Source organism: Misgurnus anguillicaudatus, chromosome 16 (genome assembly GCF_027580225.2).
Source record: "Misgurnus anguillicaudatus chromosome 16, ASM2758022v2, whole genome shotgun sequence".
Taxonomy (NCBI): Eukaryota; Metazoa; Chordata; class Actinopteri; order Cypriniformes; family Cobitidae; genus Misgurnus; species Misgurnus anguillicaudatus.
The window spans coordinates 2,076,443-2,094,702 of NC_073352.2; the positions used below are offsets into that span (position 1 = coordinate 2,076,443).

General features: G+C 37.9%; 1 protein-coding gene across 2 annotated transcripts; it reads right to left on the reverse strand.

Annotated features, from left to right (window-relative positions):
• Positions 1-1,466: 1,466 nt before the first annotated feature.
• Positions 1,467-17,963, reverse strand: rnf128b (ring finger protein 128b). 2 transcript variants are annotated; one of them, XM_055178354.2, is made up of 7 exons: positions 17,472-17,963; positions 15,065-15,303; positions 10,469-10,540; positions 10,250-10,332; positions 8,304-8,391; positions 8,048-8,150; positions 1,467-1,617 (listed from the first exon to the last, which is right to left on the reverse strand). In XM_055178354.2, exons 1-7 carry the CDS (start codon positions 17,878-17,880, stop codon positions 1,520-1,522), a joined length of 1,092 nt encoding a protein of 363 aa, XP_055034329.2. In that variant the 5' UTR covers positions 17,881-17,963; the 3' UTR covers positions 1,467-1,519. The 2 variants fall into 2 exon arrangements, with proteins under 2 accessions (XP_055034329.2, XP_055034330.2); XM_055178355.2 differs by having other exon boundaries at positions 1,467-1,614; positions 17,472-17,962.
• Positions 17,964-18,260: the final 297 nt, after the last annotated feature.

Below are 18,260 nucleotides of genomic sequence, written 5' to 3' on the forward strand. Positions count from 1 at the left end.
ATACAGCTAAGTAGCACCATAAAACAAAATAATAACATGATAACATAATAATAAACATGTTTTGACAAAAATGTTAAAAAAATGGATTTATCTCGTTTTGCAACGAAACTCTTCATATATATATATGAATGATTTTCACATCATTTTGAAGAAAAAACTCTAGAAAAAAGTCTTGGGAAAACATGTTTAGAATGAGTTTTGTGGACTTATATCAGTGACTTAAAAATTTTGCTTTTTCAAAAACCACGCATAAACATTTTTCTCTCAAAAATACAAACATACATACATGTTGATTATATAATATTGTAGCCCTGTTTGTGCTGAATGCAGTGTTATGAGACTTTTGCCATTAATATGTTTTAAGCAACTGAAAAAAACACAAATGTCAGTGCATGTCAAAACTTCCTCAGGGCACTAAAAACCCCTTAGACCCCAGAGGGTTAAAAATAGCCTAAAAGTGATTAATATTCCTTAAATTAAAGCCACAACATAGAGTATTGTGTATCGCAGATGATGATACTGCAGGCCAGGCAGTAAACATCTAAAATGCTTCATCTCTCTCAGCCTCCCCCAGTGACTGTAAAAAAACAGTTTTTTTCTGGATACATACAGTAACACAAAAATTCTGGAAATTCAAAAAGTTGAAAATAAACGAAAGTTTAAAATAAATGTTTTAATACAGCTTTTACATACAAAATTATCAAGTTTGCTTTTTTTGTGTGTACTTGAATAGAAGTGTAAAAATATCCAATCTAGCGAAGATGCTTTTTAGTGAAGAGTGTAATTTGTTACATTTCAATCTAAGCGAAATACCAGCTTTCACCTTCAAAGATGTCATATTCTGTGTTATATTTAGCTCATGAATGGCAGAAGCCACAAGCAGCTCCTAAGCAAGAGTTTACAAAGTAATGTCCTAACAATTCATCATTTTTACATTCCTTGTGGACATTTCAGCTCCATAGCCTTTAAAGTGAATGCAATAGACTGTATATACAATAGTTCACTTTAGCCTTTATTTAAGAGACAATTTTATAAATGAACAGTCAACTAACAGAAGTGTACAATCAGTATAAATAACAATAAATCATCCTCTGAAATTTGTTTACCAATTAACTAACTTTATATTATTGTATATACCATACATATAGGATACATTACTTTAACATATAACATGTGATTTATTTTAAACCTGTTGTCTTAATTTATTTTAACATTTTAAAGCCTGACCAGCTTAGCTTATTGTAAGATTCCATCCTAATAATTTCATTCTTTACTAATTTAGCTAATTACTAGCTAGTATATTGTTTAATCTGTTTCCTTTAAACAAGTCCATTAAGAGTTTTTATTAAACGACTTATTTCAAACAGCCTGTTCAAACACTTTGATCAATCTTTATTTCTTTTCAGTTTGTTTCAATATGACATGACAGCATCATTTGGTCATTTGAATTGGATTTTAGTTAAATATTAAATAAGATTTTCCATCTGCAGTTATTTTTTTTACTTAACCAAGGTCAGGACTAGATTGAAATTTGATGATCTTCAAATGCTGGGTTCTCATAAATGTGTTCTGTTTGAACATCCACATGGTCTGTATCACGGTACACACAGTTTGCTGCTGACATAAAGAAAAATGATTAAGCACTTTATATAAATACTTCATTCATATCAGTATTATACGTATAAATCATCTGTATACAGTAGGCCTACACCATAAACAAATGAATACAGCATGGTACTATTTGTACTGTTATCACAAAAACAGTTGTATTTTGTGATAGACCTAATAGTCATTTTCTTCTGTTCTGTTCTGTTCTGTTCTGTTCTGTTCTGTTCACACACACACACACACACACACACACACACACACACACACACACACACACACACACACACACACACACACACACACACACACACACACACACACACACACACACACACACACACACATAATATTGTTTACCCCTTTTACACCCTTTAACAATTTATTAAGAGTTATATTGACCTATTAAGATTTTGTATTAAGATCACTGTTTTGCTCATTTTAAAAAAGGTTTTCACAGGTCAATCAATAAATTTTTTTTTTACATTTTAAGTGTAATTTATGGGATTTGTTGCGTTTTGAATCCGATATTTCTTTGTAAAAGGCATAAAGTTGATCATACTTATTTCAAAGTTAAGAACTCATTAGTTTGTCAAAAGGATTATATGCTTGTTGACTGACTGCTAAGTGTTAGCGTTTGCTTCTGCTGTGTTTGTTAGCTTCTGTTAGCGTGTTAGCTGCTGTTGTGTACTCTGTCAGCTTAAGGTATAAAGCGTGTTTTTGCTGCTCGTTTGTGTTGCACATTATTAAGACCAATTCACACTAGTATGTACACACACAGTATTGCAGAACATTTAATGATGAAAGGGCAACAGTAGCCTAATGAAATGTTTAATAACATTAATTTCAGGAAGCCTCTAGTACTTTTCTTAGTTACAGGTAAGCTTCTGGTTGCAAATCTGTTGGAGTTTTTGACTGAATCAATAACAATTTAGCACGAATTTGGCTTTATTCCCCAATTTTAGCTCTCATTATCTTTGATCAAAGGCAATGATTTCATCCAGGGATCGTAAAATCAAAATGCTTAAAAAATGGGTTACATCTACCACATTCATCAGATCTTGCCCTTCCAAACTTCCACTCTGTTAAATCCATGTTAGTAACAAATGTGCTTGCACATTTAAACAGAAACAACTTCTCATTTCTTTCTGATTGCCTGGTAGGATGCATTAATAGGTGTGCACAACTTAATGAGGCGCCGCAATAAACGACAAGTGGATGACATCAGAGTAACGCAAGAGCGATTTGAAATCAGCCTCCTCCGCAAGATTTCTCACGTTACTCAGATGTCATCTGCTTCAGTTCTTGCGGTGCTGCGTAAAGTTGAGCACATTTAAAAAACTCGAAGCAGTTGAACTCGACAGAACTGCCCTGAGTGTGCCTGCGCTCTGTCCATTAATTGTATATAGCAGGACAATATATACTTCTCAGCATGAGAAATACAGGGGTGGCGTGTGAGCGTATGGACTGACTGAAATGTGCATAAGAATGCATAAGACTTGAGAGCCCTGAAATAAGACTTTAGAATGTTGGGATTTGTTGCCGTTTGTTGGAGTTGGTTGTTATTGGATCATTGTAAATTGTCCTCAATTCTTGCACTTAAGGCACATAATGATTAGATTGTAGTTTTGATACGGGTGTCCATGATGTCATTTAGCCTTTTGTTATGCTAATTGTAAAGTAATGTCCAGCAACCCTAAGGGTATTTAAAGGGAACTAATTTTGGGGCAGTTGTAGCCTAGTGGTAAGAGTGTTGGCCTTGTAACCCGAGAATTGCTGGTTTAAGGCTCACGACTGGTGGGTTGCGACTTCGGTGCCCTTGAGCAAGGCACCTTAATGCCAATTGCTCCCTTGGCGCTGCAGGGATGCCCACTGCTCACTGCTGCGGGTGTTTGTGTGTTTACAACTTACTTGCAGTGTGTGTATTCACTGGATGGGTTAAATCCAGATGGGCAAATATGTTACTTTCACTATTTGGGACAAGTGATAAGTCATTATGTGACTGTAGTAGTAAACATGGTGTTTTTTTTAGAATAATTTTGCTTGTTTGTTTAGTTAATATACTAATTTAATTTAGCCTTTTGTTGTGCTAATTGTAAAGCTGTGTCCAGCTGTATTCAATCAGCTGCTGTTAACACACACTTAAGCAGTGCCTTAGTGCTGGCGTGTCAGCGAAACCATTAGCCCTCACGTGCAGCCCTCCTTGACTCTACCTGCGCGACTCCACCAAGCAAGGACACCAACAAAGCACTTAAGACTATTTTAGACTTAATTATATTTATATTGAATTAATTAATTTTATTGTTTTTCTAACTCTGTTTATGTTTCTACTAACAACATGTATTTCCAGTGCATTCCTGTCACTTACAACAGACAGCACCTGCATCCCAGACGCAAGTCAATAAAATAGCTCCATACTGCGACCCATCCACCCCTCACCTCCTCACCCCGTTTTTCTCCATGGGACACTGGAACTGCCAGTCAGCTGTCAAAAATCCGGCATCATCCATGCCTTTATTATTCAGTTGGTCTTCAAGATCCGAGCTCTTACAGAGACATGGATTCACCCAGAGGACTCAGCCACACCCGCTACCCTCTCCTCAAACTACTTTCTCTCTCACTCTCGTTGCCAAATAGGCTAGAGTGGAGGCACAGGTTTGCTCATTAACAACAGTTGAAATTACAATCCACTTACTTCACTATGCTCAAATAACTCTTTTGAATACCATGCTGTTAACATCAACTCTCCTACTCATGTCGTTGTAGTTTACAGAACTTTAGGTCCACTTCTTATAGTACTCGGGGACTTTAACATCCACCTGGAGAAGCCCCATAGATATGTACACTAGATGTCGCCTTGGGTTCATTGGACCAAATGCGTCAAATAGAGCCGCCATCTTGAAACAGGGGAGCCCCGCATCAGCGTCATTGTAGGCAATGGTGTAACCGAAATAAAATCACCATAAATCGTCATGAATGCGATTTTCTTGGTTTTCTTTTGGTCCGTTTCAACAGTCAGACATGTATTTAGCATTGAGTCCAGAAAAAAGTGTTGATATTATGAAAATCTACTTGTCTAACTATAATGCATAGTGCTAGAAGGCCTAACATCCATATGGAGCACAAAAGTCCGGCATCATCCATGAATTCGAAGTACAGGCGGAGATAGAAGCTTTACCTAGATACTTCCTATGACAAGACCCCTGTTCTAAGATGGCAGTGGTTTTGACGCATGCTTAGAACCCCAAGGCGACATCTAGTGTATATATCTATGGAGAAGCCCTACGCTTCAGACTTCCTCACACTCACCTCGTCATTCGACCTAACTCAGCTCACCACTGCTGCCACACACAGGTCTACACCCACAATTGCAAAGAATCTTGTTAAAATCATGTTTACATACTCTTTGCCCTCTGTCTTCCAGACCAGCTCATGCTACTCCCTATGCCCCTGGCTATCTGACATTCTCCAGGAGCAACAGACTACACTCAGGGCTGCTGAAAAGAAATGACACAAAACTAACAACACTGCCAACCACTGTCCCTACCAGTAACTTCTGTTTCGGCTAACGTCACTACAGCTAAAACATCCTACTCTACCACAAAGGAATGTAATGCACCCAACACAAAGAAGATGTTCAAAACTTTAATTTCTCCCCTCTGTCCCCACTTCCTCATTGTCAGCTGATGATTTTACTAACCTTTTGACTAACAAAACATCATCCATCAGCAACCAATTTCCACACCACTAACCTCAAAACACACTACACTCACATCTGACATCCACTGTCTCTCTGCTGACTGACACAAAAGTTACTTCATTACAAAAAAGCATTATAGCTAGCTAAGGCGGAATCCTAATCATTGGTTCTGATTCTGCAAGACCCGTTGGCAGCCTTTGACATAGATCATACTAGCCACCCTCTCTTCGCTAGGGATCACAGGTACTCATCTCCAATGGTTCAAATCTTTTACCTTCAATAGATCCTTTATGGCAGGAGTGGAGAACCCTGGGTCCCGGAGGGCCACTGTCCCGCAGAGCCCACCCCCAACCCCAACCAAACACACCCGAATTTAATTTCCAGGTAATCCTGAAAACTTGAATTAGATTTTTCAAGTGTGTTTAATTATGGTTGGAACTAAACTCTGCAGGACAGCGGCCCCCCAGGACCAGGGCTCCCCACCCCTGCTTTAGGGTGTCATGGAGGGGCATACTAACTACAGCTAACCAGATGGTCACTGGGGTTCCTCAGGGATCAGTGCTTGGTCGACTTCTTTTCTCCATCTACACAACATCCTTAGGACCTATCATACAGACACATGGCTTCTCCTACCACTGCTATGCTGATGACATCCAGATGTTATTATCATTTCACCCAGATGATACCACAATAGCAACATGCATTACAGCCTGCAGACATCTTGGCTTAGATGAAGAAACACCACCTCCAGCTGAACCTAGCAAGGATAGAGCTGCTTGTATTTCTGGAACAACCTAAGATTCACAAACATTACTCCTTCCAAAACTGTTAGAAACCTCTGTATAGTCTTTGATGACGAATTGTCCTTGACTGATTACATTGCAGAGACAGTATAATCATGTCTATTTGCTTTAAACAATATCAGAAAGATATGACCATTCTTTATGGAGCATACAGCAACTCCTGATACAGGCCCTGGACTAATACAATGCTCTCCTCGCTGGCCTTACTGCAAGGCATAAGTCACTGCTGCTCACCTACAGAACTTTCACTGGCACTGCACAGGCATACTTTTACACCTTCCTACTTTCCTACGCCCCATTCAGAATGTTACGTTTAGCAAATGAGCGGCGCCTTTATCATACCTTTACAAAAGAGCACTAAATAACTTTCCTGCTCATTTTACTTTACTACTTTCTGCCAGTGGAATGATCTTCCTATAGCAGTCTGGTCAGCCACATCTCTTGCAACATTAAAAAACCACAGTGCTGTTTCAAAATAGTGAAAACTTGTAACTTGATATAAGCACTTCTTGTATTATTGCCTCCCTATGACAAATCGCTTCATTGTTTTCTAGTCGGTGAAAGTCGCTTTGTATAAAAGCATCTGCTAAATGTAAATGTAAGTGTACAAAATGGTGTACTTAATGTTGAAAAAAAATGGATTACATCAATAGCCTAAAACTACACTGAACATCATAAATGAAGAAAATCATTTCTGTGTATTCTCTGTAATTTTCTGAAATTGTGTGTGAAAAGCGGGCTACTGCACAGATTGCAGAAAATCACAATCAAACGATCCAGGACCAAAACAAAGCAATTTATAGTTTTATAATGGTTTAAAACTGTCAAGTCTGGTATTGTGGCAAATGATAAACCCTTGAGGAATGTTTAAAACAGGTATGGGGATAGAGATGCATTTACACATTTGTGTTGTCTTCAGGAGTGAAGGTATAAACACTTTTCCAATGTTAAAAATAGCCTCATGCAGCCTTAAATATTTGACATATCTTGGTATTGATGCACAAAACATAATTAATGCATTCTAGGGGTGGGCGGATCGATCTAAATATCGATAGTATCGATGCCAACACTGGTATTGGTATCAGATCGATACAATTGTAATTGAATCGATACTTCAATTTAAATATCCCTCCTCTACGTTCATTATACTTTGCTCGTGTCTTCTACCTCTACAATCCTGAGCAAAGCTTCTTTCACGTCCTGGCCCACTTTGCTACTCCTCCCCCTCCTTCTGCTCTGCTGTGATTCGTTGTTGTGTCGTCACGTGACTCACTGACACAACGCGCCAAGGAGCAGCGAACTGAGTGAGAAATCAGGATGGCCGAGAGGAAGAGAAGCGTTGTGTGGAGCTATTTTACGGCTCTAAATAATAATACTGTAACTTGATACGTGTAAAAAGTAATAATTGTGTGCACTTTATTTCATTTGCTTTTAAAAACAGAGAGGGAGAGAATTTTTTTATTCTTTATTTTTTTTTTTTAAAGGTAACAAATTAATTCTACAGTAATAATTTTGTGGACTTCAATACTTTAATAAAAAAAGCCTAAAGAATTTATCATTCATTCACCTCAGAAATAATGACATACTGCTCTCCCCTACACAAAAGTATTTTTTTAAGTAAAAAGTATCGGATTGGTATCGGAATCGGCAATACTGACCCTATATGTATTTGGTATCGGATCAATACAAAATTTTGCAGTATCGCCCACCACTTTCATGTGTGGATGTTCTGTGGGCTATACAAACAACTCCAGTTTGTTTCAAAATTCAACAACTGGAACCATATAATCATATTAAAAGTAGGAAATTAAAATCATATAAGCCCAATTCAATCCCCTTTACATACTGTTTCGCATATTAAACACAAAGATAGAATCACAGCCAAGCTTTACCCTTTCAATAGACACTAACAAATATTGTGTTCTGTTAACAGACTTACTGTCCATGCTCTGGATGTCTGAATGTGATGTGTCATGTTGACCAGCTGTTGTGAGCGTCATTACTGGTGGACAAAAGTTTGTCTCACTGCTGTCTTCATCAATCTAAACACATACAACACACATAATCTAATGATATCAGATGGAGTAGCATCAAAACACCAGGAGTATCCGTGATACAGTCTGAATGCAATGCAATGAATTTCTGTACTTGCAACACTACAGAGACACATTACAAGTAAATGCAGGCAAGCTGACCTTGGATTTGATGATGTTATATTTGCACATTGGGCAGGTAGGGTGCTCCAGGAACCATGGCTCTATACATTTCTTATGGTACAGATGCCTAAACAAAACAACAATAAAGGGCTTATAACTGAAAATGGTAAAAGATCTTAAAATACAAAGGCAGATATCTACAGGCAGATATACAAATATTTGTTTAACATCACTTTACATTCTGTTGTTAATCCATTAACGTTCATAAACTAATCATGAACATACTTTTCAGCATTTATTATTTGTTAATCTTAGTTAAGATAAATATATTTGCTCATTCATATTCGTTTTCTTGTGCACTAACTGTTGTAAACAGATAAAACATTTTATTTGACTTTGATTTTACCTCATTTCAGGAAAAAAATTGGTTAAAGGCACACTATGTTAGATTTTTCCATTTAAATATTCTGAATCTATGTTCATGTGTACTTATATTTACCCATGTTTTCAACAATGTGTAAATACAGAGAATTAGCTGTTTTAAACACCTCATTGCCCCTGTTCATAGGGTCGCGTTTTCAAAGCTATTATGTCTGGATTATCCTCGGTTTTCGCTTTTGCTGCCATTAGAAACCACAGTTGTGTTTGACTTTACGTGAATGCGAATTACATTAAGTACTGCGAGAGCGATTTGAAAGCAGTACGGTACTTCCAGTTCTTGCTGCGCTGTGTAAAGTCGAACACATCTTTTGAGTTCATGTGGCACTACACAGACTGATCAGCTTGTGACAGCAAAGTATCGTGAGAGCAATTCAAATACTGTATGGTTGCGTTACTCTATGCAGTCCCATATTCCGTGCCAACATATACTACTGGTAAATACTAGTGTTTACTATAATGTTAGAGTTGGTTGCTTGTAATTATGCATAATTTATTGTTAATACTACAGTAATTCATGTAACATGGTTAACTTTAAAGTATTACCTAAAATATATAAAAAAATTTGAAATTCACTTGAACTAAGATAATCCCCCTAAGGTTGATACTTTTATGCCCTAAAACTAATCTTTGATAATAAAAATATTATCATTTATTACAGTTTTTTTCTGTAAAAATCGGCATGCCTTAAAATATCTTAAATGTACCTGTTTACCCTTGTTACATTTAGTATATGCCGTTAATTCCCACCTTCACTCAGTCACACTATCTTCACTCACTACCTTAATCCACTCAGTCAACTGTAGTTAACGCGACACAATAAATAATAATAACCCTGCTGAAAAAAACAGCATCAAACCAGCATGGACCAGCATGGGAATTATAAGACATTGTGCCCAGGGTCCTCCGAATTCTTAATCCGGGCCTGAGCAGGAGTGCCACTAAGATTTGTGCTTGTCAGTTTAGTGGCATCTGCACCAGTTATTATAGTTTATACATTTTTAAATATGGATATTTTTCTTACAAAATCACATAGATTACCCTCAGAAGGCATGTATTAACCCATTGAGCTGTGTGGATTACATCTGTGGAGGAAAGTTGCACTATTTTGAGCTTGAAAGTCATGGACCCTGCTTTCTTGCGTTATAAAGCTTGGAAGAACAAGGAAATTTTCTAGAATTACTCAAATGTGTTCGTCCGAAAGATGATGGACGTACTGTATGTATTTTGAATGGCTTGAGGGTGAGTAAATAATAGGGTAATAATAATTTTTAAACTATCACTTTAAGGTAATTTACTGGTTAATTATTTTGCTTGTTATCAAAAATAATCTACTGTATAATGACTATGTTGTTATCGATTCTTTGCTTAATTTTGCCGGAAGTTAAGTTTGGGCCACAAAAGCCATTTGTTTATGTTGTTGCCGCTAAAACCATCTATAAACACAGCTCAGTAAGTATGTTCTCATTTTCTAAGTTATAAAATGTCAGTAATGCTAGGCTTTATCAAAGCACAGAGAGTGGCAAGTTGATTTTCTCATACTGCACCTGCAGGGTAAAACTGTGACCTGTTCATCATGTTTGAATAAGTCAGTACATATAACACAGCTTATGTCTTCTGATTCAACCTCCTACAAACACACAGACATGAAAATTTAATTTAATTTTTATAGCATTAGGGTTTTTGCAATTAAACGGAAATGCTTCTTTTGTCAGCCCTTCAACTTAAATTAACTATTTGTCAATGATTTAGCAATGACGCAATACCGGGTCACGTCTCCGCAGAGTCCGAACTTGTAACTTTGCAATTGCCTTTTTGGCCTCTCTTTTAATCTCCTCCTGCAAAAATTAAAAAGAATTAGCATTAAAATGATACAAGCCAAGGTTATCACACAATTACTATTAAGATACTACAATTAACATACCAATTAAAAAACACCATGTTGTTTAAAGGTGCACTTCCTTGGTCGTCTATTGTTTTATACTGTTGTCTGTTAATCCTAATACGTTAACATTTGTATTAATTGATCATATGTTGTGTACATGCTGACACTAGTGGTTCACTCTTGGGAGCCCAGTCATCTCAGATATTTTAAGAAAAGGCCAATGAACATTGGCGAATGCAATTTGAATAAAAGAAGCCGCATACACCATTCATTCAGACAGAATGACATAAACAACGGATTGTCACCTAACTTTCCTGTCCATAGTGAGGGGAGTGGGAATCAGAGTCCTGCAACGGGTCGGGTACCCACGGGTACCCGCATAAAAGTGTCTCAAATGGGTGGATTGTGACATTCCTAAAATTCACGGGTGGGGCCGCGGGCGGATAATTAACCCAGCATGGGCGGGTAGTAGTGCAAATGAAAATATGTGCAAAATTTGTATGTCTAAGGATGTGCACACCTTTTTCAGCCAAGCGCTTTTTAGCTGTGATAATTAAGCTGTGAGCAGGTTGGTTGTTGTGATACTTGTCGCGCCCCTTCTCCACTGTGATTGGACGGCCGTTTGAGAACTGACATTGACGAGCGGAGCATTTCACCCAAACTTGAATCTCTTTCAACTCTCGACGCTCAGCACCGAGCGCGGAAAAACCGCTGACCGCCGGCTTATTTGAAAAACGGCCGCGGGGTAAAAGCTTTGGTGTGCACGCCCTAATTACCATTACACGTGGAACATATGACATTTGACCCATCACGTCACCACCACTACAACAGTGCGCAACCTTTGTTGATTCTTCTCGTAGCCTAGTTGGAGCGTGCGTTGCAGGACTCTGGCATAAAGTTTTGCTGTTGATAGCCGGAGGCTGATCGTCTTCTCTTAGAAAGCATTTCGAGACGAGACTTAGGAGCACAGCAGGGGTTGTGTAGGTAGGTTGTTCTTTTTCTTGGTTTTTTTATTAATATGTCTATTTGTGTATAGTTATCAGGTTCCATTTGTGCCGAAAGGTTACTTAAATGGCACAAAACAGAGCGCACTTTAGCCTGTTTCATTAGCCTATTTATGACCTGTTGTGATGTTGAGAGAGGTAACGTTACGAGATAAAAAATAAAGCACTTTAATTGGAATGATTTTAGCGTGTGTGATTTATGTGGGTACGGGTCGGGTAACGGGCCAAATATTAACGGGTCCGGGCGGGTGCGGATTTAATTTTGATATTATCACGGGTGATGGGTCGGATCTGGTGCTGAACTTTGCGGGTACGGACGGGAACGGGTCTCCAAAAATCGACCCGTGCACTCTGGTGGGAATGCTTTATCTGGTATGTTGAAAGGTTATGATGACTCAGAGGGCTGGCTACATGGCATTACATTTACATTTAGGTATTAGCAGACACTTTTTCCAAAGCGACTTACAAAGATTAGGAAACAAAGGGATTTGTCCTATGGAGGCAAGAAGCGCTTATTCCAAATTACTACTATTCACAATTCCGAAACAATGTTTTTTTAAAGCTCACAATTACACGCTGTTTATGCTTATCTCATGTTTATCTTGAGTAAACATAGAGTAGTATTGCATCCTTCATTTATCCAAAAATCTTTAGTTTTAACAGATTTATAAAAGGCATATAGCTTTATCGCTACTTTCTGGAAAAAAAACAGAGCTCCTGGACGCATACCGCAAGTGGAGAGAGTCACAAGCAAGCAACACAGACAAAACATTATCCCACAAGCTCTGTATTGCTTATAATTAACTATATGTTTGTGTTGTTTACATTATGTCTACTTACGGGCTGATTGCCAACATAACACAGACATACATGTGACTCATGACCTGGTTGGGACCGCCCCATTTCATCGAAATCTAGCATCAAACAAACACACATGCACAACTTCACTGCTACCCTGGATAAACAAACTATATCCACTGTTTCCATAATGCTGGGTTTTTTGGGAAGCTGAAGAAGCTTAAATTTCCCTCATAAACAACAACACCCCTGCTGAAAAAAACAGCATCAAACCAGCATGGGAATTATGCTGGTTTAGCTGGTGGTCACCAGCATACCAGCACCAGAACACAACATATGCTAGTCTTGCTCGTTTATGATGGGATGTTGGTGCTAATGCTTGTTTGGTGATGGTTTAGCTGGTGCTAATGCTGGTGCTGATGCTGGTTTGGTACTGGTTTAGCTGGTGTTCACTAGCAAGACTGTATATGGAAGATTGCTCCTGCTTCACCAGCAAGGAGTAGTGAAGAAGAATGAGCCAGGAAAGTGATTTAGTGGCATTTTGTGAAGATATTACAAGGCGCCGTTCATTTGCTGATTGCAAGATTCTGGATGGGTGTAGGAAAGTAGGTAGGTGTGAAAGAATGCAGGTGGAGTGTCAATGATAATTCTGTAAGTGCACAGTTGTGACTTATACCTGATTCAGACTTCGGTAGCCAGTGAATGGATCAGGAGTTGTGCAGCATGCTTGGCCTCTTCTTGTTGTTGTATAACAAAAATCGGCATTTCGGCCTTCACAATGTAACCAGTGGACAGCTGTTCATCAAAGATTACATAGAGGTTTCTGGCAGTTTTGAATGAAGTAAAGGTTGTGTTGTCAAGTTAAGCAGAGAGGTCATGCAGTACCTTGAGTTGTGCCAGAAAGACAAGCATATCCATCTTAGCTAGGTTCAGCAGAAGGTGGTGTTTTTTTCATGTGAGCTGCTACAGTGGGATCATTTGGGTGAAATGAGAAGAAAAGTACATTGAGAAAAGAAATTTTCCGAGCACTGATCCTTGAGGGACCCCAGTGACCATGAGCTGTGGACACCCCTCCATGACATCCTGAAGGATCTATAGGAGAGGTAGGATTCGAACCATAAGAGAGGAGTACATGTGATCCTTAGCCAGTTGACTGTGTCAAAGGCTGCCGACAAGTCTATCAGAATCAGGAGGGAGGATGTGGATTCTGTCTTGTCTGTGTCTGCTCTCCAGTACATCGTGAAGTGGTTTAGTGGTGGCACCTGGTGTTGTCATCGTCCAAGACCCTGAACCATCCGCTAATTGGCCTAATCTTTTTGGATCCTCTGAATAAAAAGTAAAAGCTAGGTCCTTTTATACTCAGATATCTGCAGCAGAGCTGGCATGCAAATTCTGTTAAATTTTTGGGCTCCCAAGAGAAAAACCCTAGTGTCACTGACACAACATCTCGTTATCTTCTCCGGTCCTAATTGAGACATATATGTGCATTTTAAACATTATACATTTAATACCATATAATGTTTCTTGTATAAAAATCCATATATTATTATTAGGACAACACATTTAGAATTAAAGGGCCACTAACCAAGGTGTTTTCAGCAATTTTAAAACAGTCTCTGGTATCCCCAGAATGTGTTTGTAAAGTTTCAGCTCAAAATACACCATAGATCTTTCATTATACGATTTTGAACATGGCCATTTGAGGCTGCAATGAAAAACGTGCTGTTTTTGTGTGTGTTTCTTTAAATGCAAAGAAAGCTTCTGTTCCCCTCCCTGTATGCAAATTAGTAAGTGGAGAGCTTATACATGTGCTTGGGACTACATCAAAACATGTGTATATGGCAGAAGACTAAACTACTCGCTCATAAGGTGGAGTATGTGAGCGGTTATAATATTAATAATAATAATTTATTACATTTATATAGCGCTTTTCTGCAGCAATCTTCTAAACCACCACCAATGTGCAGCATCAATCTGGATGATGTGATGGCAGCCATATTGCGCCAGTACACCCACCACACACCAGCTTATTAGTGGAGAGGAGACAGAGTGATATAGCCAATTAGTATGGGGGGATGATTAGTAGGCCAATGGGCTAGTTTGGCCAGAATGCCTTTTTTGAATGACATCCTGGGATTTGTAATGACCACAGAGAGTCAGGACCTGGGTTTAACGTCTCATCCAAAAGACAGTGCTTTTTGACAGTATAGTGTCCCCATCACTATACTGGGGTGTTAGGACCCACACAGACCACTGGGTGAGCACCCCCTGCTGGTCTCACTAACACCTTAAACAGCAGCAACCTGGTTTTCCCAGGAGGTCTCCCATCCAAATACTAACCAGGCTCAACCCTACTTAGCTTCAGTGGGCAAGCTGTCTTGGGCTACAGTGTGATATGGCTGCTGGCTATAGTGGGGGGTGAAATCAACGTGACATCACATTAATAGGGGGATCCCCAACAGCCTGTTTTGTGTAACTGTTGTGGTTTAAAGGAGATTACACAAAGAAGAATATATGGATTTGTGTAATAACAGGATGTTTCTGCAAACACATTGTCAACTTATTTTCTGCTAGAAACACATTTAAAAGTGCATTTTAGACTCTCTTAAAAATTAAGGGTTTAAAGGAGTTTTTGCGGTGATGCCATAAAAGAAATGTTAAATCAACTAATTTACCTGTTGCATATGAAGTTGCCGATTTATATACATGCGTTTGATAAACAGAAAAGTGAAGTAAAACAAGCTGATGGCTGTTATTCCCACGAAGGTGAAAAACAGTGCATATGCCCACAACCACAGGCCATGTGCATTGCCTACTATAATTGTCATATAGACATCTGTGCCATTCTTGACCAAGTTGGTGATTTCTGTGCCCAAAATGTTGCCAATCATAATGGCAACTATGTCATCAGCATCTGCAGAAATAAAGTAATACAACATTATTAGCAAACATCACTAAAATGATCTTTGACTGTACATGTTAATGTTTCTGTTCAGGCCTAATACTGAGCCTTGCAGAAATCTTAATGGTACTTTTATGAAATGGATCATTGATGACATCGATCCAGATAAGATGAGCACCTTGCACGTTTGAATCCAGATTAAAATCGGTTTAACGGTGCATTTACTGAATTAGCATTGTGCTGCTTCACACACTGACTGAACTAACATTTGTCATTTTTATTTCTGTTTATTTTTGAACAAACATTTTTTTTCCTTTTCATTTTTTAATGCTTATGTTTTTATGATTTTAAAATATCTCATTTTTACTGTTATTGTTATTTTTCTGTGTAAATAATTTCTATCTTAAGCACTTAAATAACCTCTGTGTATGTGCTATATAAATAAACGTATGACTTGGTGAGTAGATGAGTCATAGTTATATAAAATCAACCTTAGTCAGTTAATTACTCTCCAAGAGGTATAATAAAGAGGTTTTAGTTGTGACCTCACCGTTAATGTATAACAATTCCGACAGTTACCTAATAATCAGGATTAATTATAAAGGTATTGTAAAGTGATGCCAACAATTTGTTAAAAAAATTTTTTGTTAAAATTACTGTACTTTTATTTGTTGTTATAAAACTGCATAGATTAGGGTTATTCATACAGAAATCACATGATCCCAAAGAGTTAACTAGTTTCTTGTAACTATACATGATAACATAAAATCACCTTTACAGCGTGTGATGATGAAAATAAGAATTTTCTCTAGAATTTGTAAGTGTTATATATTTTACAAGGTGGCTAATTCTTATGAAATAGTACAAAGTGAATCATACAAAAACATTTGCTGATAGGGAAACGCATGAGTAAAACCCCACCCCTAGACCTAATGTCTGGGGCAAACGCAAATCTACCATGAGATTTTACAAATTCATATGAATTACCCACCCCGTAATTAACATATAACTGCCATGTTTCCAGGTAACATTAAAGAAATCATTAAAACACCTTTTTTGCAGTTTGAAATTATGATGACAAGTATGCACATTGTATTTTTTACATTTTAAATCAAAAGGGAGAAAGGAGTACAATGTGGTCAATAAGAATGAGCCACATTACAGCAGAGAATATAAAATAATTTCACAGTGCAAAACATCCCAAAAACCAATGTTTTTTTCATTATTTATAATTATCTTTCAAATTTAGACTGAGAAAAAAGAACCCAATATTTGTAAAAATCTTTACTGCTTTTCTGAGATATATCCATAATGTTTTTTTACAGTATAGTAGCACCAAAAATCTTTATCTTCTTTACACGGAAGGCCCTTTATATTTTAGTACCTCTTACTGCCAAAACCATGCAGTAATAAATACCATTAGTAGACACTGATTAACCTAAAAACCCTGTTAAAGCCTTTCTGGATGTATTATTTGAAACAATGTAAATGTTGGACAGATTATTTATATGCCACTTGCTCAGTAATGTCATCATGAATCTCGAGCCAATACACAACATGCCAATTAAAAGCTATTGCAGTCTTACAATACTACCCTTGTCCAAGTTTGCCAGTTATTATACAGGAAAGCTGCCATACCTAACAAATCAGATGTGAACAGTTACAATACAATGTGGTTTGATCATTTTCCCATCACACAAGTGGATGGTTGGATTCTAACCGAGAGTTTGAACGTAGTCCTTCCTATTGTCCTTACATTCATCAATTACACTCAGCCAGCATAGATATGCCCATTTAGCATTCACTAGCCTGGTTTAACAGACAAGGCTTAGGTAAAGCCAGGACTAGGCCTAAATTAAATTAAGATGTTTTACATTACTGGCGTGTATTTGAGCCAAATCAATAGCACTGGCATATTTTAAGATCTGTCAATCGAAATTATTTTTGTTAAGACGGCTCAAACATGTGTTTTAGTCTCGGACTAGCCTTAAGCCTTGTCTTATAAAACCTGGGGACTATGTGATATCATATTTTAAGACACACAATGAGTTTAACAATTACTGCCGCTAATGCACAATTTAATTAAAATTTGACACACCCACTTAAAAGAGCTGCAAATGAAATGGACTGATTATAATCCTACAACTTTATATAGTATCATGTAAACTTGAATTAAATACCTGAGTGGTCCATTAGGTTAGTGTTATTGCCTGTCCCATCTATGTTGTAAATAACCACAGCAGAGGCTCCCTGTCGCTTGGCACTCTGAATCTTCTGTGAAAAAGTACAGTTTCCTTTCTTGATGAGGGCAATCCATTGCTCATGGCTGGTGGTGAATGATGTATTGTCCAAGCATGCCAGAGGATCTGAGTTTGGAAGCACTACCAGTCCAGAAGCCGATTCCACGGGTGCATTCACTCCAAACACACCACATTCACACATACTAGCCACAGTTTTATTCATCCATGTGTACCTGACCGCCACATAAGCTGTCCAGTAGATCAAGGAAGCACTGAATTGTATGCAGCACTGGAAAACTAATACCATCAGCCAGACTGATAAATATCTGCACCTGCCTCTGTTATCCATGTTTGGTCCCGCTGTGCCGCTCACCAGTCTCAGTATTAGTACTGACAGTAGCAAAATGCCTTTTAGCAGGCCAAAATGGCTGAAGTGCTCTTATCACTGTGAACTTTGGATGGTAGATTAGATAATATTCATAAAAAGGGTTGGGCTTTGGCCTTTTCAGGAAACTGCTGTTGTAATTAAATAAAAGAAAAACTCAATTTGTTCAAGTTGCTACAAAGTGGTAAACAAACTGAGATTGGTTTCGATATGTTATCTCAGCACAAATTAAGAAATTATTTACATCTTCAGTTCAGTTATTGCAGCTAAAGTCCTGTATAGTTTTTCAGTTGATTGAATAAAGATTTGATTTGTTAATTTGAATTGGATTGAAGCAGACCATT

Bases quoted from the DNA above. Each gene is read 5' to 3' on its own strand.
- rnf128b (XM_055178354.2), bottom strand. From the start codon at position 17,880: ATGGATAACAGAGGCAGGTGCAGATATTTATCAGTCTGGCTGATGGTA. The intron at 15,304-17,471 runs GTATTTAATTCA...TTATTTCTGCAG, and splicing joins TAACCTAATGGACCACTCAG to ATGCTGATGACATAGTTGCC. The intron at 1,618-8,047 runs GTAAGTCTGTTA...TCTTTATGTCAG, and splicing joins AGACATCCAGAGCATGGACA to CAGCAAACTGTGTGTACCGT.